The 23,811-nt window shown below is 39.5% G+C and overlaps 2 protein-coding genes across 6 annotated transcripts in view; both read right to left on the bottom strand.

Annotated features, from left to right (window-relative positions):
• The window catches only part of LPIN1 (lipin 1), a 76,600-nt gene extending 69,813 nt beyond the window's left edge, over positions 1-6,787 (bottom strand). Inside the window, exon 1 of one of the 3 annotated variants that reach the window (XM_038176802.2) lies at positions 6,622-6,787. In XM_038176802.2, coding sequence (XP_038032730.1) covers positions 6,622-6,702 — 81 coding nt within the window. In that variant the 5' untranslated portion in view covers positions 6,703-6,787. The remainder of the gene's footprint in view (positions 1-6,621) is intronic. The other 2 variants (XM_038176799.2, XM_005010582.6) reach the window with 2 other exon arrangements.
• A 7,802-nt stretch (positions 6,788-14,589) lies between these two features.
• The window catches only part of GREB1 (growth regulating estrogen receptor binding 1), a 95,284-nt gene continuing 86,062 nt past the window's right edge, over positions 14,590-23,811 (bottom strand). For all 3 annotated transcript variants that reach the window (XM_027455240.3, XM_027455242.3, XM_072036438.1), the window contains exons 29-33: positions 23,449-23,667; positions 20,557-20,692; positions 19,535-19,735; positions 18,042-18,180; positions 14,590-16,345 (exon numbers count right to left, since the gene is read on the bottom strand). In XM_027455240.3, the coding sequence (XP_027311041.2) occupies positions 16,182-16,345; positions 18,042-18,180; positions 19,535-19,735; positions 20,557-20,692; positions 23,449-23,667 (859 nt within the window). In that variant the 3' untranslated portion in view covers positions 14,590-16,181. The remainder of the gene's footprint in view (positions 16,346-18,041; positions 18,181-19,534; positions 19,736-20,556; positions 20,693-23,448; positions 23,668-23,811) is intronic.

Genomic DNA, 23,811 nt, shown 5'->3' with positions numbered 1-23,811 from the left:
TATAGAGCCTGCTCTGTTTAAGTAAACGATTGCTCTTTTGTGCTGTTGTCTGTTGCTTGGATGACAGACTTACTGGGAAACTGTAAAAATTAAAATCAGAGCTTGCCACATGTTGAAGATTCAGAGCTGTAACTTCTAAGTGGTGCTCTTGAGGGAGAAACAAGCCCCCCCTGTTCTTGAGTGCCCTGGCAGCACTGCCAGATTCTTCGTGACACTGAAACCTCATCTCCCCAGAGGCCTCATTAAAAATACATATTTTCAAAAATTTTGATTTGCTATATTTTCTACTTCAGTTGCTAAAACCTAAATTAATGTATGCACACAGACTTCCTGCCTGGGAGGTAGGTTTAGAGCCCTGCAGGACACAGTGCATGGAGAGCTTGAGGACAGTGGTGAAGGTGCAATAGACAGTGCTGGCTTCAGCTTGAGCGATCCAGATCATAGGTTGAGTGCCTGAGATACAGGTTCAGGAATTGCTTTTTGTGTCCACACACACATGTATAATTCCTCAGAAAAACAGTGGTAGATTTTCCTGCTAGGGTGGCTACTGATACCAAAATTCCTTTGCTGAATCCAAGCTTTTAATATCTCCTTTTCACAAAACAAATGATCGAGCAGTAGGAGCATCTATGCCTTTAACTCATCCCCAAAGCTGACTTGGCAGCTGATGTTTTCCTGACTGTGCAGGTTAAAACTGGGTTTCACAGAAGGAGCCCATCCGCCTCTGAAATTCCTCAAATTAAGAGGATGCACTTACAAGAGAAGGCCATATAAACTTTGCTCCCTGGAAATGCTTAGTTCTGTAGTTTTTCAGCCACATCGTGCATTTTTGCTGTTTTCTTTTCTGCTCACTAAGCAGATGAGTCCAAAGGTTCAGACCTTTGCAGTAAAATGTTCCCTTCTCTTCTTGCAGCTGCCTTACTGCAGGGGCAAGCTTCCACTCTCACCTCCACACCTGTCTGTAGTCCTCCACATATGCAGCTCCTCTCTCAATTTCTTAATTATTTCAGATCTGTGAAAGTGATGACATCCACAAGACTGTTTGTTCCCAAGTTGGTAGCGAGAAACAAATATGTACCATAGCCTTTAAAAATCACATATTTTAAGGCAGCCCTGGTTCTTGGAGACATTTTTGTGCTTTCATCCTGTTTGAATTATGTTTTTCTCATTTCCTCCACCTTTAGAAGTGTTTTGCACTTGCAGCAGAGAACTTGGTGTAGGTTTTCCTCAGCCATTCAGCCAGGGCTGCACCTTTAAATGGTGGGAAGTTTTGCTGCAAGTGAGAGTCACCTGTCACAGATCACTCCAAGGAGAACTGGAAACAGGGAGGTTAATACTCTGTTTGCATTTATGGCAACCTAAGATCAACTTGTGTTATTAAAGCATTACTCATCCTGCAAAGAAAGAAGCCTTGTAGCAGTGTAGGCGACAGGAACTGGAAGGCGAGGCAGCTGATAACCTTCATACTGTTTTCCTGCCCTCACATCCTTTGGTCCTTATGTATTGAGCTGAACTTTCATATCTATAATAGGACAGGGCTGTCTCTCTGAGACATGATCTCCAGATACAGAGGGACTGCTGACCTCCATCAGTCTGCTCTGAACAAAGTGCAGAAGGATCCAGTCTTCAGTCAGCTCCCAGAGAGGTGCTCTAGGCACTGCAGAGAAGAGTGCACAGTCTGGATTCAATTTACTGTTTGTTTTTCTGTAGGTGGGAAGGCAGCATATGTGCTTGATCCACAGAGAGAACATTATTTACCCTTATTTCCTCTTGCAAGAATACATCCTTCATCCTCTGAAATGGGAGCAAGGGTCTGCAAACAGGTCTGCCACTACAGACGTGCCTGGCATGGCATGAAAATAAGCTCCTGTTGCTGGAAAGACCTGGGTTCTGCTCAGGCCCAGAAAACCCACTGGATTTTTTAGGGCCTTTGAATGCAGTAATCTGCCTATAACACCAAAGCAGAGTAAATAACAGAATTATCATGTTTAAAAGCAAATAAATTTTCTCCTTGTAGGCAGCTCTTTTCCTGTAGCTGCCTCTCACTGATGAAGCCCACCTCCCTCAGCATCTGAGCCTTGCTCCAAAGCCCCCAGTGCTTTGGGGACACTGCCTCCCAGCATCTTCCCCAGCCGACTGCCAGTGCTGCTCCAGGGCTCAGCTTCCCTTGGAGAAGGCTACAGCCTTGGAGAAACTAGGGTATTTTATCATTCACTCAGTGTTTGATCCGAGACTAGCTGGAGAGGCACAGAAACTTGCCCTTGAGGAGCCGACCAGCCCCTCTGCCCAGGCTGCATCAACTGGCAGCAGATGGCAACTGCTGCAATGCTTTGCATTTCTAGAAGGCTTCTCCTGAAGGATCTCAAAAGACAATATAAGCCTCAGGTTAAATTAGCCTAAAAAATTAGGTTTTCACAGATGCTCAGCCCATGCAGCTCAGGTAAAGTTTGCCGAAGTCCCTCTGAGCATGAAGGTCTCAAGCTGGGACTTCACGACAGAGATCCCTACAACAGATGGAAATTCTGCAAAATAAAACATGACATTGCCCAAGGCTGTAGAGGAAGTTTGTGTTTGATACAAGAACTCACATAGATCCTTGTGTCCTCTGTGCTTTGACAGGCCCAGCTCTGCTCTAAAATTTGGTGATAATGAAGGTTAGGTGAGTACTTTCAATGTGCTTCCTACATGCTTCTGTAATTAAACATGAACAGCAGTTACAGCATCTGTTAGCTAATCTACATATGCCACGCTATCTCATTAGTTACCAGGTACAAAACCATCCCTATGGGCTCTCCCTGGAAAGCATGCAACCCTACACCTGACTTGGTTTCCCAAAAACAGCCTCATGCTGTCCTCCACTTCACAAGACAGCTGCCTGCCCCAGAACACTGAGATTTCAAGCACATCTTTCAAAAACCCCTGACTGAATGGATGAAACCACAGGAAAAAAAAAAAAAAAAAGTTGAATCCAAACAAGTTAATCACAGGAATAAAGGGCCTTGCCCTGCTCCTGCCACATGCTCCCCACGTGCGCTTCCTGGACAGTCAGGTTTCCATGCCCAGCACACACTCGTCCTGACCCCAACTTCCCAGCACCGCAGTTCTTATGCACAGCCTGGTCTCTGTGTTTTGGTGCTGTGTAGGCATAAACCACGCTTGTTACTTCAGCGTCACCACCCAGTCTCTCACTGTGACACCTCAGAAGGCTTCCTGAGCTGCTGCTCAGGAAGGCCCTTGAGGGTCCCCTGTGACTATCAAGAGCTTTCCCAAGTTGATCAATCTCCCCTCACTCAGCACCTAGGTGCTGGCTCAGAAAGCAGCGCACACCCATGGTGGCCATGTCACTACCCTGCAGAGATTTTATTGTTCCTTCATGTTTTGGGACACATGAGAGCAGCAGGTTTTGGAGGTGACATCAGAGACAGGCCCTACAGAAAAGCTGTAGTTAGCTAGCTTTGCAAAGTAACTGTGTCTTTCCTTTGGTGTTAGTCTGAGGAAAATACACTTTCTGCCTCTGCAGGTGCTTGATGATAGCAGCCCTCCTGGGTGCTGAATCAGAACTCTCTGTGTTCAGCTGAGGTCTCCAGACTGATGCAGGCCCTGTGCTACTGCTGAGGTTGGGGTGCGTTCCTCACCAGTAATGCACGGCACAGCCTGTCAGATGCCTGCAGACACTATCCCTGTCCGCAGGCCACTAATCGGTTGCAGAGGGTTTGTCACCAGCAGGAAGAGGGGACTGGGAAAGGGCCCACCTTGTCAGAAGGCTGGCAGCACACCACTGTCTTGGTTCACTCCTCCATGCCCACCAGGCCATTTTCCTGAGGTAGACTGGCTACCTTCTGTTCTTCATGGACTTCTCACCTTGCCAGGTACCACTCGCTCCCACTTTTGCAGGGTATATTGGGGATATTGCCTATATGTGTTTGCAGGGGACAGGGATGGACTATAGGTCTGCTCTTCCCGAAGTTCACCAGACCTGTGAAAGAAGCTCTTCCTAGCACATAGCACTGAAACATGTATAAGCCTCTTCCGATTTAGATATGGCTCAACTGGTGCAAATGTAGGCTAAAGGATTTGCATTTATAAATACAAAGCTGTTGCAATGGGCTACAACATTAAAGAGAATATATAATTATCTTACTTTCACAGGAGGTCTAGAAAGGCAGATACACAAGAATAACACAGCTGATGCAGTCCAGCTGCAACCTGGGCTACAGGTTGTGCTGCTCCAGCAGCATCCTGTTCCTAAGAATCCCACTTCCAACCACACAGGTTAGTCAAAATTTTCTACTGAAACTTCATGTGCTGACACATTGCCAGTCACTGGTCAAAAAAAAAAAAAAAAAGGAGATTGAACTGGTTATGCAGGTTTTTAAGGTAACTTTTTTCCTTCTGCTTAATCTGTTGTGCAATTACCATAAAGCTGTCTTCATTACTATCTTTCTATTTCAGGTCTAAATTACAGCACCACCACCCCTACCGTGATACATTGGCTTCTTTCAGTGATGCATAATTTCTTTGCCTGTGGTACGTTTTACATATCTTCTCCTTTATTCCTCTAATAGAAAGGAGAGAAGTGTACAATCACGTTCAATACCCTCAGGGAAAGGAAATGCCTGTATGAAATCATTTTTGTGTCGTCCTTTTACAATGCCATGGTAAATCAGAGGAAGTGCTTTGAGGCCTATATGCTTATAAAAGAACATTTTTCTTTCTAGAAGCATGTAATTTTTTAATCGCATGTTACATTTCAAAGTTTAATCTGAGGGCGCATATATTTATCTTTGCATACCTAGGGAAACTTTTTATTGAAGAACTCTTATTATGAGCTCTTAAAACTCTCAGATATAGGTATTCAGTCCTCATCTTCAGGGACCACAGTTTTCTAATTACCATATGCTGACACACAGAAGCACAAGTAAATCTATGGAGAGAAATGGTCTTCCTCTCTGAAGTCCTTAGCAGAAACCTAGAGTCAGCAACTCCTAAAGGCCAGCAGCAACAGTTTCAAATGATCTTTAGGACATCTATTTCTATCAGAAATCCAATATGCTTTATATGCTAGATAACACTGCTTATTTAACTTGCAATGAAACTTTCATATTTGTTGCAGAATGGATTGTTCCACACAGCAGTGGGACCCATGATTTCCCATGACAATTTAAAAGACATATATGAGAAAGAATTTCAGAGAAGAAAACTTAAACTAAAGTACAAATCATACAAATGCAATTGTCAATTTTTTAATAAAAGTCATAGCCAGAAATCTACTGAAGTTTGAAGTAAAAATAAAAATGAAAAAAATCCCTGCCTTATTTGTAAACCAAACTGAATATAGTTTAGATGTTCCTTAGAGATCTAACCACCTGCTAACTATTCAGTATCTCTATCTACCCAGCCTCCATTCTGGTCAGTCTGCAGGGGATTTTCACTGAAAACAGAGTTTTCACTTACTCTTAGTTAAGAAATCAACATCTATAAATTATCTTACTACCCAGATAGACATTCACCAACACACCAGTCCTGTCACTTGTCAGTAATCCTGTGGACTGATAGTGAGAACAACTGGTACTCCTCTTCATCCTCCCTGCATGTTCCTCCAGTGATGAACTATTTTAAATCCACAATTCTATTATCACCTAAAACAGTTTATTCTATACTTTTACTTTCAAAAAGAAATGACTTTGAAATAGTTTCTAAGTATTTGTGGTCAGGCACAAATATGCTTGTAAGCATATAACTGATATTTCATGTGGGTTCCCAGGAAGTTATCAAACATTGATATTTTTTCAGAAAAATCATAGATGTATACGTTTGTACAAAGAAAATTAAACTTAAGGTTATGAAATGAAAACAAACAAACAAAAAAACTAATTTCAATACTTTTTTTTAACTACTACAGTAGTAAACATGCTTTCTAAAAAGTAATTGAAACCCTTGTTTTTATATCCCCCTCTTTTCCTGACACTTGCAGAGTTCTCATATTATTCAGTAGAGCTGTTCCTGTTTCAGTTCAAAGCCCCATTGCAATGAACGCATCCTTTATCTTCTCAGCAGAAAACTTCACTGACACACAGCCTGTCCAGCATCATAAAGCATCAAGCCCAGACCTTAAACCATAGTCCTATGTAGCCACTGCTACTAGACTATTAGTACAGAATGTCTTATATTAAGGCAATTTCTATCTTAAAAAATTATGGCAAAGCTTTTCTGTATTTGTAATAGAGGTCTCACTGGCTCTCTTCTTAAAAGATGCCTCTTAAGCAGGTGTTTACACAATTCTTTACATCATTTTCCCTCCATTATACCTAAAATCTACCCCTCCACATTGCTGCTTTACACAGCCAATAAGACAGCAAACAGTATGGAATCAGACAGGTTTTCTTGCAGCACTTGGCATACACAATAGGAGCAATAGGTTTTCCCCATTTAATTTATTTTTTTTAATATCTCAGGTAGAAATAGAATAGGAAATCTAATAAGTAATGAAACACAAACTTCTCTGTAAGAGTAAAAAAGTTGATTATATTCAGTTTTACCTAGGTTTATAGAGCACAGTCTGTTACTTTCTTCTAGAGCTTTAAAATGTTATTTATGTAGCCTTAGGACATAAGATCTTACCCAAGACCAAGGGGAGCCAGTAGGGCTCTCAGGCTGTTCTTCATCCTCAGACGACATCCTGGGCTGATCATTTTCTCCCATTCTTTGCGTAGGCTACTAAAACTAGCCTTGGTTTCAGCCATATACAAAAATGCAGCCTTCAGGTTTTAGCTGTTGACAACAAAGCTCCAGAGAATATATTTTCCCCGTGATTGCGTTTGCTTGCTAATTTTACCTGCTGAAGTTCTTGGAAGCACAGCCAGAGCAAGAAACATGAGCTCAGTAAACCAGAGCACACTTTCCTTGCAACTGACTCCTCAAGTATCCTAATTAAGTCATAAAGTTCAGTGAAAAATTAGAGCTTGACAAACAAATGAACTTCCAAACAGTAGGTGTCTGTCTTACTTGTATACGCGATTTTATGGTCAGACTATTTGCTGAGTTTTACGCTCTGTGAAAAGAATATAAGGAATTCTCACTCTGCCAACACTTTATTACCATTGCTTATCATATTTAGTGTGTACTTTAATGGTTTAATTTTGTTTTCAAGACAGGTTTTTAATGTTAAAATCTAATTCTGCCTTTCTACACAACTGCAGAGCTCCAAAATTATAACTGTGCGTATGTGCAGGCCGCACAGCTTTTCTATTCTTCTGTGCAATAAAAAGTTGGAAAGAGGGCACTTTCCTTTCAATTAGTTTCTTTTGGTCTGATGATTCTTTTTAGTTATATACCATAAAGTAAAATACAATTATTACAAATTTTGTCCTGTGTAGCTTCAGACAAATTTGTACCAATATCTGTGTGATATCTCTTTCTGTACGAGGGGACTGCAGAGCTGTGGCCTAAAATCATATGTGGCAACTGAACTGACTGGCAGTTTCATCCCCTACATCAGGCCTAGAGAGACTTTGAAATTGAACTGACCAGTAATTCATGGCTCTCTTATGCTTTCAGGATCATAACCTTTGGCTTGGATTTTATTAATTCCTCTGCTTATAAGGCATCTGGTTGCAGTAGGTGGTGAAATAAAATTATTATTGAAAAATCTGAACCGTGGTGATACATCTGTGACTTCAGGCAAAGCCTTCTAAATCTTTCCAGTGTTACATAATGAAATGTGCTATTTATAGGGAGCTATTGCAGGAGAGACCCAGCACTAGCTGCGAGCTGATAATGATTATCGAATCAACAAGTGCACCCAGCTATGTTTGATATTTCACCTTAAGCTATATGCAAATTCAGGAAGTAGGGAAACAAGCAATGGAAAAATAAAACTTTGGAAATATAACAATGAGTAGAGAAATAGCCTGTAGCCAGCATGTGGTATATCATCACTGCAAGTGGCACTAAGCTTGGTAGCGTGTAATGGTAGAGAGGACAGAAGAGGGGCAGCCCTCTCTAGTAGCTGGCAGTCCACCAGGCATTGTGAGCTCGAGGATTAGGGTATCACCATCTCAAGCTGTGGTCTGACAGTATGTTTTTTTCAAGAGCTACATCAGCTTCAGCTGTGTCCTCAGTCACCCTCCTGATCCCAAACTACACCATGCAGGGCTTTTTAAGGCCTGAAACAGGTTCCTGAGATGATTTATTCTGGGGTCTCCAGAAGAGCCCAAGACAGCCCAGCTGAGGGGGAAACACGTTGCCTCAGCATCCCTCCTGTGTCATCAGGCAGCCTCCTGCTGCCCCCTGTGCCCTGATCCTGCCCTGAAACTCTGCCATTCCAGCCCACTGGTGCCAGTGCCTGACAGACTTCCACTTGATAGGAGGTAGGATCACAGGACATTGACTTGGAAGACACCTGAAGGAGAGCCGATTTTCAAAATAAATGATGCTCACTTAGATTTACATTAGAAACTCTGAATCTGAGGTGGCCAAATAGTTATGTCACTTTAAAATTGCAGGCTAACGCTTCCCAGAGAAAAGAGAACAGAACTGAAGTTACCAGGATGCTCAAGTTACTGGCTTCTGTTGTACAGAAAATGGTAAGACTGGGAGCACAGAAACCCATTTATTAGCTATCTGACACATCACATTTTCTTTCTGGAGCAGTTTCAGGGAAGGAAATTCAATACAATTCTCCTCATTGCTGCTTAGCAGGGAAATGCCACACCTAGTGAATTTCAATGGCATTCCTGCTTCTGCTGAAAGGTCTATTCACAGCACTTGAAAGATAGGAACCACTGCTTGTTGGAGTAATTTTCCACTGTACCACCCAGTTCTTATGTTAAGTTGGCTTTCAAACGGTGATGAGCAAGTATAACAATCTATCAGTAATTGTTTCAATCATTATAATTCTTTGCATAATATTTATTTATAAATTCTTCAAGAAGTGGATGTACATCTTTCCCAGCTCACTGTATATCTGAAACCTTTGTCATCTTGTGCATTGTCCGGCTTTGGGATTTTTCTGCTTTCACCAGGAAGCCCTGACATCTATGAACATTTCTACCATGGAACAGGTGAACCCAGCAACCCCTAGATTGATGCTCGTCATAGTCAGAGTTGGCATCTTATGTTCAAGGTTGACCGACACCAGAGGTTTCTGATCAAGAAATCCATAAAGGGAATAATAATCAGTGGTGAAAATGTCTCTAATTTCCGTAAATTAAGACAGTGGTTCCTAGCCTTTTCCCAAGGTTACCACTGCCACTAGCTGCTCCCCTTCCCACCTCCTCTGCTTCCACGCTCCCCAGCCAGGCTGATGTCTCTTTCTCTCCTCAAGTCTCCTCCCAGTACTCCCTATAACCCCAGGCCTCAGCTCCTTTTCCTCACTCCACTCCCAATTCTCCGTGACTTTACAACGTTCCTGCTACATCCATGCTTAGTATTTCTAACCAAAGACACACTGGGACTGACCCAGAAGTCACAGAAAATATTCTCAGGCTCATGTTCATGTGAGCTTTGCAGCCACTTTTGGATTCCTACCCAGCTTGTTGCCTCTATGAGATCTTATATCAGCAAGTTTCACTGGATAATCATGCAGCATATAAAGAAGTCTTCTGTCAGTTTTAACATAGCCTAATGATTTCATTACATGATCATAAAGGGCAAACAGGAGCCAATTTCTTTTTATAAACAGCATCTGTAAGTGCTCTGTCATGAGAAGGAAAAAAAAATGTAGTCACCCCAGAATATTTAAAATAGTAATATGAGCTCACTGCAGCCATGGTGTAAACTTTATTTTCTAAGCTGATAAGATTGTCTTCTTATTTTTAATAGAATAACTATTCTTTTAATAGTTATTTTGAAGCTCATTGAATATTAATTTAATTTATTTTTAAATACAATTACAACTCTGCTGTTTTGGGACAGAGCCACTCTCTTAGAGCAGTTTAACTTTCCGCAGCCTTTTCACATAGCCAGAGTTGCTATGAACACAGCATATGGAACTGCTTTTCTCTGTTTTCTTTGTTCTATCTCATAAACAGCCATGGCAATTTACAATCCCTTGAAATAGGGGCTTTGTAAAGTAAGCAAGAATAAAATCTGCCTTACACAACTGCCAAGTAGTAAGCCTCCTGCTTTGCATGTACACCACTTGTTTTTTCTCCCTGGACACTGTTTCCGATTATGGTTACTGCAAATGCAATGTACAATGTGCAGACTAAGTAAATACATGAGATACATTGGTGGGTTTTCTAACTGTCATCTCTTTCAGCCAGGGAGATTCACCATGCAAATAAAAGAAAATTAAATAGCAACAGAGTTTGGGATTTTTAGCTATACAAATACCAAAGAGAAAAAGGAATGAAAGACACTCAGTTAGGGCAGAGGTAAGATTCAAGATGCTGCAGGTTTGGCTTGAACAGGAGCCCAGTGGGGGACTTCAGGCTGGTACTCAGGGCTGCCATCATGCCCCAGTACAGGTGCCATTTAGTCTGTGAAAGATCCATGCCATTTTTGGCTGAAACACCAGGGGCATTTACAATAATAAAATTCAAATAGAAAAAAATGACACCATCACCAAAACCAGATTCTGTGAGATTACAGAATGATCTGCTGTGTCGATACAGAATCCAGTGGTTACCACAATACCCTGTGAGCAAACAGCAGTTCTCCATGGTCACTGGGTCCCTACAGGCAGAAAGAAGTAAAAACTCGCTTTTGTGTCAATCCCATTGTCTCTAAGTAAAAGGAAATCTTTCAGCTGCTGATAGCAATGCCCCTACACTTTTTCTGTAGTACCTCAGCATGCACTTTGCCAGAACAATCCTCCTTAATATGTTCAGAGCTTAAAATACATCACTGATGTAACAAGTACAAAGAAATTTCTTTCTGTTTATGCTACTATGCAAATCAAACATGTCAGTTTTCTTGATGATTTTAATCAAAACAACATTTGCATATGAAGTAGCTTTATGAAGCTTTTCTAAAAATCAAGGCAGTCAATTCCAAAAGTCTTTTTCTGACTGAGCAGGACTCTCACTGTTACATTTGACATCCCCTCTCTCTTTTACTGAAGAATATGTTAGCAGTGGGCAATGCCAGCAAATGGACAATGCCTCAAAACTCCCTGAGCTGTCTCCTCTACAACCATCAGTGCTTACTTTTTGGGCTGCCAAAACAGGAAATGTTATAAAAGCATTTGCCAGTGACCAGAACTGCTGACATTTCTTTTTCAGATGAAAAGCAGAACAGATATAAGGGGTGGAAGGCAGTCAACAGGCAGAGGATATATGAGATTAGTTTGCTTTTCAATGAAGACCTGGGTCTTTAAGGAGGTAGGAAAAAAGGAAAGAATAATATGAATTTTATTTCTCACCAGCATAGCTACGGTATTTCAGTGAAAGCTGATGAACTACTGAAGCTGTACACTGAGGGGCAAATGCAGAGGCTCTTCTGTCTCCTTTGTTAGCCCCCCTTCCTTTGCTCTCCATTTTCCGTTTTGTAACTTCTCCCCTGACACTTATTTTGGGTTTATCTCTCTTGTATTTCTTTCTTTTTGTCTGACTGACACCTATCACCACAGAGTATCACAGATCTAGCCTTTGATATATTTAGCAGCTGCTTTTAGATGCTGCGTAGGAGCCAAGATCTGTACATTCCCCATAACACCAGGAGGTGCTTACTAAGGGAAGGAGGCTGAAATCTCTTACATCCTGTAACGTTCAAATCATCTGTAAAGCCTGTGCTATTCAAATGCCAGACATTAGTGCTTAAGTGCTTGTGAAGAGTTTTTTGATAGTGGAGAGAGATGGTAAGAAGGAAAATAATGTCACCTTCCCAGTAACCTTCTCTATATTTGGATACTGTCTTTTGCAGAAGCTGAATCATAAAATGCTTCACCCCCTGACACACAGTACTGAACACGATAACAATACTATCAGCAGGTGATAATGGTGGATGACTAAGCCAGCAAGCATGGAAGGCACTAGAGAAGAAGGCAGGGGCTGGATAAAGGTCTGTAAAAGCATGCTGTCAATTCCATTTTGCCTTTCATTTTGTTTCCTATTACATTATTGAGTCAATCCATGTGATGGAGAGTTCTATCTTCTTGTTGCATCCAAAGTCAGAAAGGAGAGAATAAATGTTTGCATGAATGTGGGCTAATTTTTCTCACAAAGGTCACTGTAATGGACCCTCCCACAACAGGCAAGACAAAAACAGGGTGGAGCTGGGACCTAGGTTCCCTACCTCCCTGTGCAGACCTGGTAAAAAACATCAGCACAAAGAAGCTGCTGTACTTTGTACAGCACAAGATGCCAGTCCCACCCAAACAGATTTGATTTTATTTATCATGATTATTTATCTGCATTACTGCAGTCACCTCAGAATCTCAATTGGACACAAAACCCCACGTGTTCCCCATATCTGAATGCTTACAGATTAAGGGACTTTTGCTTGTAACTATGTCAGGGATGAAAAAATTTTTGTACAGAGGTCTGGAGAGTTGCTCTCCCTGACTTATTCACCATTAATATTTGGCATCATGTGAACAAAGTGCTGTGTTCTTCTGCCATGTCAGGTGCACAGCTGGTCATTTGAAGGGAAGTAACTGCATTTTGGTCACACAAGAGGTGTATATCTAGTCTTATAGCAGGATATAATAAAAACAAGACCTTGCAGAGAAGCCCAGATAGATGACATCGATCAGTCTTCCCTTGTCAACTGATGCAGTCAATCCATCATAGAAGGTCACCAGATTGGTCAGGCATAATTTGCCCTTGGTAAAGTCTTCCTGCCTGTCTTGGATCACTTCCTTGTCTTGCATATGCCTTGACATTGCTTCCAGGAAGACCTATTCTATGATCTTCCCAGGCACAGAGGTGAGGCTCACTGGTCTGTAGTTCCCCAGGTCCTCCTTTCTATCCTTTTTTAAAATGAGAGTGATGTTACCCTTTTCTTCCAGGCACCAGGGACTTCATCTGATTGCAATGACTTTTCAAATAGGATGGAGAGTAGCTTGGCAACTCCACCAGTCAGTTGCCTCAGGACTCTGGGATGCATGTCATAGGGTCCCATAGACTTGTACCTGTTCCTTTTCATCAGGAAACATGTCTGGTGAGGCTAGGTCCGAGACCCCTATCCTGTAAGCAGGATACTGTGGGTAGGTAACTCACAGAACAAAAGGTTAAAAGTGAGACGTTACTTAAGTATATGATGGTTTCAGCCCACCCATAGCTGCATTTTGTGAAAATCTTGAAGATGTCATACCAAAAGAAAATGTTAAGAAAGGATGTAATTTACTATTTCCATCTGATTTAGTGGTATGTTTTAATTTCACACATGAGAACAGTTTTGAATTAGGAATGCTAAAGCTCAGCCTTGTGGTAGCAATCAAGTAAATATGCCTTTCTGGAATTACTTTTAAACTATTCCCCATTCACTTGAAACAATTGTACATGAAACAATTCAAGATACTGAATGTTTTAATTTGGCCATTTTCTGGTGAAATTTCCAAACTTTTATAATTTCTTAATTGCAACAGTAGTGATCTTACCCATGCAGAATACTTTTAAATAACTATGCAGTTGAAGTGTTTTACTTTTTCATAATGCTTCTGCCTCTGTGTGTCAGCACCTCAATTCTTAACAAGTAACCTCAATATGTGAGGTTCAGAATTCTCGTGTGAATCCTCAGCGTTTCAGACAGTAAATGTACCTGTTCAAACACAGATACAGAGCCCAGACTGCCACAATGCCAACAACCATTCTAACCAGTGCAGGGAATTGTCCTCATAACGAGCAAACAAAGACAAAAAATAAAAACCTGATGTATGAACAGGAAGCTGAAATGCATTTTTTTTTTAATCTTACAGATATTTAATGGAAAGCTCTGAGCTTGTGATCTTTCCAAATGGTTTGGCCATTACTAGTAGAGCTGAACACGACTTTAACAGCATGGGACACAGAAGGGGTTGCGTGCTGGATAATTCCATGAAAAAATACAGAGGCTAAGCAGCACCCAGCACTGTTGCAAAGGTCTGAGGAACTTCGACAGTCACACTAGTGAACCTATATTTTATCAGAGTACCGTTTACAGAAATACTGCAAAACAAACCAGTCAACAACTTTATGGGAAGATACACACCCTTAGACTGAGAAGGCACTCTGATTTTTCCCAGTGATGTGAGAATCAGAGAAATATTACTGTGCAAAGCCACCACTTCTGAAAGCAAAACTGGAAAGCTTCTTGTTTCAACACAAATACTTAAGGCTTTTTTTCAGGATGAATCTTGGAGAAAGATGCATGTCTAAGCATTTGCAAAGCAAATCTCACATCTAAAAAATAAGGAAAGTTTACAGACATTTAGCATAATTTGTTTGAGTACAAGACAGGAGTTTTCAACCCTCTGTCTTTAGTCGTGATTTCTTCTAAAAGCTCCTGTACCTTTGAGGCCATGTTACATTTCAAGCCATTAAATAACGCTGTTTTTTCTCTTGATCCTTTTCAGGAATTCTTTAATAGTGAGTTCCTTTCATCCAACCTTCCCCTCATCCCCCAAAAAAGTATGCTTGACAGTGCTATATATCACCAAGACAGATATCCATGCAGTATCAGCTTTATTTATAAAGGATGGATTAGACATGAATGTCACACTTCTTTAAAAAGTTTAAATTAACTGACTAACTGTCGAAAACTGCCCAGGTGATGCTATTTACATAAAACAGTGCCGACCTTTATTCCCAAAATTTAAATGAAGCAAAACTCTGGAAAAAAAAAATACAATATACATGCACGCCAATTTCTACTAGTTATCTTGTAAACAGCAGTCTAAATCTCTTACAGTCACTGTAATTAGCTTTTCCCTGTGAAGGAACCTAAATTTGCTCTTTGGCACAATCATACTCCTGTCTCCATTTCAAGACCAGTACTATCATGGCTTCAGCCACCTAATGGCATTTCATCAGTATAAAAATCAATGACCATCTGACTGGCATATCTAGCAAGAAATATTGCCCAAATATTACACACCTTCTGGCAATGTCTACACTCATCCTTCCTGCACTCAGACTGAGCAAAGTAAACACTGATTCCGTAAAGACAAAAATGATGTCCAAAACTCAGAGAACATTTCCAAAAATCTAAACAAGGACTGTGATCACTGACTTCACATTTAGAGTGTACAAAATACCATGATGCCTCATGCCTTTCTAGAACATGTCTTTAGATTGCCACCTAAATTCCTCTGAGTCACAGTCTCTATTTTCTCACTTTTTTGAAGCACCTTGGCAAGAAAATATCCCCAGAAAGTGTATTGGGATGGTTTCAGAACCATCTCTTCTCTGTTTTGACTGCACTGGGCCCAGCTTGAAGTCTGTAGTCAGTGCAACAGTTCAGTCAGAGGCCAAAAAACACCATCGTTTTAGGTGTAAAAAGTCACTTGCAGGTCAGTCTCACCGTTTGGTATTCTCAGTTGTGTCAGGTAATTTCATTTTCAGGTTTAATTGTTCAGATCTCACTATTAAGTCTATTTTCTTGACTCTTCTTTAAGCTAATAAAATCAGACATATATTTATGATTTCAACCCACAATTCCTCTATGGTAAAACTGTCCAGTACGGTACCTGTTCAAAAATTAAGGCTCCAATGGGTTTCCTATTTTTTAAGAGTTATACTTTACATAGACTTTACTTCATATAAAAAACCTACCTGGATCAATCAGTAGCAATATACTACAAGACTAACAATAACCTGTTGCTTTGTGCCAACTGTTAGATAAATAAGACTCATAAAACAAAATCTGTACCTAGTTTTTCATTTCCTATTTTGGGAATGTACAAAAAGTTTTCTAAAACTCTTGCTTATAAACTTGTTTGTGTTGATTTTTTGCCACAGAATAAATGCATTCATTGACCTTCTTTCTGATCCAAAATAATTTCTACCACATGCAATGATAACTTTCTGCATCTTTCCCAGGAATCAAGAATTACTTCCATCAGACATTTGAAAGAAGAGTCACTTATAGTACTTGGATATAAGAGGATAAATTCATTGATTCTAATAAGCAATGTCATCAAACAGTCCTGTTTTTCCTAAGAAAGCAGAGCCTCTCAGAAGTCATCTTGTGAGATGGTGGCAATTAGTCTCTTGTCATTAATTTTTTCCTAGTTATATAGAAAACTTGTCTAATTCCTATTAAATATGTCGTCCGGTCAGGAAGAAAAGTGGTCTGTCCTCTTTTGCATTGGCAGTCTGGAATTCATCCCTCAGTCGGAACTGCCACTCATCTTCCAGCTCTAGCCGGACAACAGTCTGGCGAAGAGAATTGCGATCTTGACAAATAACACACAGGGTGGCACCTAGGCAAACAATTAAAAAGAAACCCATGTGAGTATCACCTTTGTTCTCAAATCACCCAGCTCCCACCACCCCTTAGCAGAGGGAATGTCCACCACTTTCAAAACAGGAGTTACAGATGTTCTTAAGAGAAAATTAGGACACATTGGATTTCAGAGAGCTACGTTTAGCTCCCTATTAATCAGGGTCTTCTTGTGTAGCCTGAGATGCCTAGTACTCATCTGGTAAACAGGACAAGCAATACATTCCTTACACCTTGGGGTAAAAAAGCATAAAAATGTCAAGTCTAAGCAGGTGGTGATACGTCCTGACAGAAAGCAAGGTAATGCCCTACATCCATTACTGTTCTAGCCCTGCTGATCATCATTACCTCGTTGAGTGAAACCTCAATCAACAAAACACTTAAACCCACAAGACAATCACCATAATGGCTGATTAAGCTCTGTGTGCTTTGCTGACCAGAGATGGTTTAATATCAACTGTTTTGACTGGCATTCTGATACCATTTCTTTCATGACTTCCTGTCTTATGAAAAGAAGTACTCAATTAAGAGGAACCTCACCTGCACCCAATACTCTGAAAGAGAGGTGGTGAAGTAGGAAGAGATACCCAAGACAAAACCAGCTGAGAATACAGTAAAAAGAAACAAGACAGTCAGGTGGTGTTTAACACTCAGGTAGCTGGCTAGAAAGTCAATTGGGCTGCCAGTGGAGACAGAGAAATCCTGAATCAAACACACTTTGTGCTACACAGCACAAAAATTGGCTGGTTTGTGCAAATTGAAACTGATAGCTTCTTGTCACTCCCTTGAAGAAATGCAGTACAAAAGCACTTCTTTCATTATACATTATTCTGACAGCCTTGTCAGAGAAACTAAAGGCTGATTAAAATGTGGGCATTGGTCTGGAATGAGAATAGACACTGGAACTTACGTGGCTTCAGTAACATGTGCAGGTGAAAGCACTGTATGCACCAATTTGCATTTTATTACACATATCTATACAAAATTGTATTAACTACAACAAAGAACATAGCAGTCCATAACTCTGCCTGTTTCAGCAAGGCATTTGCAATAGTGTTCCTACTCCAGTAGCAGTTATAGCCAAGTAAAATAAATCCCCAGAGCATTAGGTGTCTACAACAGTAGCAGAACAATCCAAAAGAAGTTAGCAATGTGACCTGCAGTGCAGATGATTTGTCTCCAGTACTGTCCATCATCATAAGCACCACATGGAGAAATTGATTATTGGGAATAAATTGGAAATAGAAACTGTAATTTGAAAGGATGGCAAATAAACTTTGATGGAGTCACATCCGTCATCTATTTTCTCTTGAAAATTAGAAAATATCACTTGCAAGACACAATGGGAAAATTCTTCATACATAAATCTTAAATACTCAGTTTTCAAGCAAAAGGTAAGGAGTTATGCATATACACTAGCATAATGATAGAGATCCAACATTGCCTCTCCACTCCGAATTCAGTCACACACAGTCACACAGTCATAGACTGGTACAGGGCCAGCATGACCAAACAGCAAAGATGCTAGAACATATAAAGAGAAATATAAATATATACATAAATATATATGCAAAGTTTTATATAAAATGCAAAAACAATAGTACTTTGCACATTTTTACCCAGATTCCTAGAGACCAGGATATAAAATCGTCTGTAATAAAATTACTGCAGCTCACCTTTAAGAAAATGAAACTTCTTCAAAAAGCTAGCTACAACAAAGGAATCACAGAGGTACAGCAAGAGACCACTGAATGTCAAACCAGAGGAACTGATATTCAGAGAGTGAGGCCGAGAACTCACATAGCAAACTGCAATCTAATTGGGAGAGAAGAAAAAAAACCACACACACATACGTAAAATAGCTTTCTTCAGGCTTCTATATAACACTACTAGCTAAGGTTTCATACCTTGTAGTATTCACACCTGATTCACATTCAGACTTGCTTTCCAACTCCAAATATTGTGATTGTTACAGTTCTTTTCTAAAAATCCCCCTAGTTATTAAAAAGCTTTATAAAAACAGTATTCAGACTATTCATTAGTCCTAATTATTCATTATTATTATTACCATGAAGTTTAGATATGATAGGGTTTGAAAGCTGTGGTAATGACAACTCCCCCCAACCATAACTCTGTGATCTACCCAGCACAGTTTATCTACACAAGAGCAAATACAGTAATTGTGCAGACTGACACAAGAAGAAGCCTTTGAAAATGTCTAATTTCATTTACATCACAATGGGATTACTCAAGTCAGTAGAGCTGTGCATATACATATGTGCATATGAGGTTTCTTGTTGTCTAGTTACTTTGTTTCTATAGCTATTCCCCCAATCCACAGGGCACCAGGAATATTTATAGCACCCTTTCAGGGTTTATAAGTTTAAAATTAAGGAATCTTTCACACATGAACTGACTTCCAAAGTGCTATTCTACTTACTTGGGGCAGACCCATATCTAGCATAAATCAGCATGATTCAGTGGAGGACGGTTGACCCACAACAACTGAGACTCTGGCCCAAGATGTCTATATTTATGCATAAAATAGATGCATGAATTCCTTCAATCCTACTGTATCATATATCAACTCAGGTTAAAACTCCAGAACTTTACTAAATACCACCACCTCACTATTGCACTTCTACCTGACCTACATTTGTGTTTAAATGTGACCTTGCTTTTAGATCCAAACCCACTAGGGAGGGTCAACAGCTCTTGAGATCTAATGTCAACTTCTCCCATTCTGGCCGCGTGTCTTGGTATTTGCTTCTTTGCCTCAGCAAATCACTCATAAGTAATCTAACACATACATACTCTGAAGTGTTTTCTCAGGACTAGGTAGCATTTGTAAAACATTCATTTGGAAGAAATTTGTTATAGGAAGGGTCAAATTGTAACAACACATTTAAAAACCAACAACACAAAAAAAGTGCTTTGTATTAATTGAGACTCTAACACCACTCACAGACTATATGAGTATTTTGGACAACTCTGGTATTGCTCTCTCTATATTTTATATGTAATTTCTCCCAGTATCTCTATAGGACAAAGAATTTTATTTTAACAACATGAGGATTTAATATCTGATTGTTTGAATGCTGTTATGAATGAATGCTTCAACATAGGCCATACATTTCTAGAGCTGACTGAAGAGTACTTTGTTCCATACCTGTGGTCCTAAGTTAAGGTAACAGTCCACAGATAGCACTGGATGACTGTAATTCTTCAGTGAGAGGGGGAAGAAGCGATGGCTGTGATACTGGAGGTATTTTTCAAGAAGCAACTGAGCAGGTGCTGCCAAGAAGGTATGCTTGCTGTCAGGGGCACAAATGTACTGAGCAGGTGAGATTGAAACTGGAGTGTCAGACACCTAAGAAGAAAAACATTTCTGGCACAGATGAATCATGATCAATCAAGTTGCACTTATCTGAATTTTGGTTTGTACAAAACTCATCTCTATTCTATATATCCATATATCCTATATAGATCTATATAGGTCTCTCTATATATAAATATAAATCTTTATAGATCTATATAGATCTATATCTATATTTTATATATATATATATAATATATATATTTATAATTTATAATTTAATATATAAATTAATATATTTATAATTTATATATAAAAATATGTATATATAAATATCTATATATATAGATAGATATGGATATATAGATAGATATGGATATATATATAGATAGATCTATATATATATCTATATATCCTATATAGATATATATCCTATATATCTAAGATTTATATAAGAAACAAAGTCATTCAGGCAAAAATATCTGCTACCAAAAATGTTTCAGAGGTTCAAAGAATTATATTTGTATTTATAGATTCTTTGGGGCTTCTTCTTTGAACCCAAGGTACTCCTAAACATGAAATCATGTGAAGACAAGTAATCAAATAGCTATAGACAAAAAATGTATAGTGAATGGTTATCTGAATTGTAGAGATATTTTAGGTAGTTTTGAAACTTTTAGAGAAAATGATTACAAACTGGTGCATTTATACCAAGAATATTGTGGATTTCAGGAAGAAAGACAAAAAAGACATGTCAGACATACCCCATTACTCGTAACTGGTGATGCACCATAATACCTCAGCTCTCCTGGTTACAGGGTACAAAAGAGAAAACACAAATTTAACAACAGTGAAGCAGAGGTGCCGGTTCTCACCTTAGATTTAATGTGGAAGGATCTCTGTCCTCCTACTGCAATTTGCTTCTTCATGACACTGAAGTGATTGAACCGACAGATGAGAAGGCCCGCACTGTGGACACGCAAGTTGAAGTCAACATCATCACACGTAAACCTGGGAAGAAGAAAATCATAGCAATTCAGAGCAATGTTTCTCATCACAGACTAACAAACTCGTGGTCTTTGATCAGTGCAATAGAAAGGACAGCTGTCAAACATACAAACCCTCCACTCAGTAGCTAAGAGTCAGGGAAAGAGGCTTCATTTTCCTGATAATAAATGATGCCATTAACAATGGCTGAGCTGAGATTAAGAAAATCTAAATGAGGGAAGAACCACTTACAGAGTAAAAGGACTGGAAAAACAGAAAGTGAAAGGAGAAAGGCAGCAAAATTCCAGAGGAAAGACCTAGGAGTTATTTTATTTGCCTCATCGTACAGTAATGCAGTCATAGAAAAAAGATACACAAATTACTATCCCAAATAAGGTCAAGAAAATTAACTCCTTTGACTTACAAGGACATGGATGATGTACATTTGATCTATTAAATTCAAAGAGGTCTGATTACTTATTTTTTCCTTTAGAATACAAATATGTGTTGTTGTTGGTGGTGGTTTATATAGTCCTCTACAGAAATAATGTCATTCTACATTAGAGACAAATTTATTTTAAGACAATTTCTCTTTTCATAGTCCAACAGAACTGCTGAGACATAGGAATAAAGCACACAGAATGAGGCCAAACATCCTTGAGCTAAATTTGGCCCACTTCAGAAATAAAATGGAACAGAAGGTAAACTTCTAGAGCTGACTACATGCAAATCCTCTGGCCTTTGGGAAATTCAGACTCAGTTCTCCATTTTAAAGTAGATATTACACAGGAAACAGGATGATATGCAGAACTGTGGGATTAACATCCAGGGCTTGGATTTATGAGAGCTAAACCATTACTGCAACAGTGAGCATTAGTGAGAACATTGATATTTAATTATATGTTTTGAAAACCTTCTCTTTGCTCTATGTGGATACTTGTTATCCCTGACTGTCAGTGCCTCTGTGTTTTAAGACATACCTTTTTCTTTGCCAGCTCAGCTCGGCATGTCATGTAATGCTTTGGCCTTAACAGCACCCCCATACAGCATTATGGTGAGCCACTCATGGATTAGAGACACAGACAGGAAATGGGTGGCTTGGTCTCGCGTTCCAGACATTTTAGCATTGCTGCCTGTACTCGTGTCATTGTGTTTTATTGCACTGACATTCTCTCCATTAGCCCTTCATATTGCTTCATAAGATAATACAGCTAGACAGTGTGGGAGCACAACTCTGTGCCAGAATATGGATGGGAGCAAATTTAAAATGTTCTTTTAAAGTGTCAGACTGGTCATTATAAAAATTTAGGTCATCTGTTTAGCCAGACTAAAAGAAGCAAAAGCGCTTCCCACAGTTACAAATAAATTTGGACTTCATCTTCCTGAGACAGTTTTACTGAGAAATACAGCGGGGTTTGGTTATTCAAGTCTAGGTACTCAGTGCCATTTTAGATGACTTGGGCTATCCGAAATAGCTCACAGAAAAATAAGTGTCTTAGATTTCATGTCATACCTGACAGCCCTATGTGGACACATCCAGAGGTGCCAAAGTCTCACTTTAGACAAGTGACTCCCACCTTTAGCAATAGCTACTTCATTCTGTTGTGATAAATGCTTGTCCCTCAGAAACAGGAACAAAAAATATTTCTTTCACATAAATCAGTGAATTTCTGTGAGATTATATATTTAGTGAATACAATTCTGGCAACTGTGGTGATACTGTGTATGGCAGTATTTTAATCTGAAATACTCTATGTGAAATAATAAATGGGAAAAAAATGGGAAATCAGAGACAGTAGAACATAAGAAAAACCACTGATGTTAATGACGTTCATTTACTCCTTCTGAATTTGTTGATGAGCATACATGTAGTATGTTCCAATGTTTAGAATAGAACAGAACAGAATGGAGCAGAACAGAACGGAACAGAATTGAATGGAACAGAATGAAATGGAACGGAACAATTAAGTTGGAATGGGCCTTCAAGGATCATACAGTACAACTGCCTGATCACTTCAGGGCTGACCAAAAGTTAAAGAAAATTATTGAGGGCATTATCCAAATGTCTCTTGAACACTGACAGCCATGGGGCATCAACCATCCTGCAAGGAATCTTCTTCCAGTGTTTGACCACCTTCACAGTAAGGAAATTTGTCCTTTGTTGTGTTCTGTGTTGTGCTGCTCAGTATAAAAAGCCCAACTATACCTCAGTTCCATGTCAGAACAAGACTTGGTTTTGTACTATCCAGACATATGGTGTTTACCAGAAGGCCACTTGAACTAGACACCCGGGGGACTTGCACTACAGGGCACACTACTGAATGCATTTACTCTGTAACTCAAATATGACTGCTTATTTCACAGAATCACAGAATTTCTAGGTTGGAAGAGACCTCAGGATCACCGAGTCCAACCTCTGACCTAACACTAACAGTCCTCCACTAAACCATATCCTTAAGCTCTACATCTAAACGTCTTTTAAAGACCTCCAGGGATGGTGACTCCACCTCTTCCCTGGGCAGCCTGTTTCAATGTCTAACAACCCTTTCAGTAAGGTTCTTCCTAACATCCAACCTAAAACCTATATTTGAAACTATTTGAAACTATAGAGATTAATGTCTTTTACGAACTGATGGTAATTTGGAAAGAATTTGAACCTTCAATAAGAAAATCTCCTTGCTTCCCATTAACAACTTCCCCCAAAAGCCAACAAGATTATTTGTAAAACTTCTTTTATTTGGTTCGTTATGTCTTTTGAAAGATGCTATTTATTCACTTACCTGTTCTGATTGTACTGTACATTCTGTGTCAGATCAACATTTAGCATAATGAAATCATGTACATGGCAACAGGAGAATGGCTCCTTGAACTCAGTACTGTTTGCTTTACTAGACCATTTTCTCATCCCAATTAAGGCATAGTGAGTGACATTGGGGGTTGCTTCAATACGTTGCAGAATTTGCTTCAAGGAAACATTCCTTTCAGTCCATGTATAGTCACTATAATAATTAGGAAAATGTGTTAAAGTATATAGAGAATAATCAGAATCTTAGTTATGTGAACAACAGTTCTCAACAGTCAAAAGTAGTTATGAGCATCAAGTAGATAACTTCAGTGTTGTCTTACTTTATTGCAATGTTTCA

Source organism: Anas platyrhynchos, chromosome 3 (assembly GCF_047663525.1).
Source record: "Anas platyrhynchos isolate ZD024472 breed Pekin duck chromosome 3, IASCAAS_PekinDuck_T2T, whole genome shotgun sequence".
Taxonomy (NCBI): Eukaryota; Metazoa; Chordata; class Aves; order Anseriformes; family Anatidae; genus Anas; species Anas platyrhynchos.
Note: the sequence above shows the minus strand (reverse complement) of the source record. Positions and strands in the feature narration are given on the sequence as shown.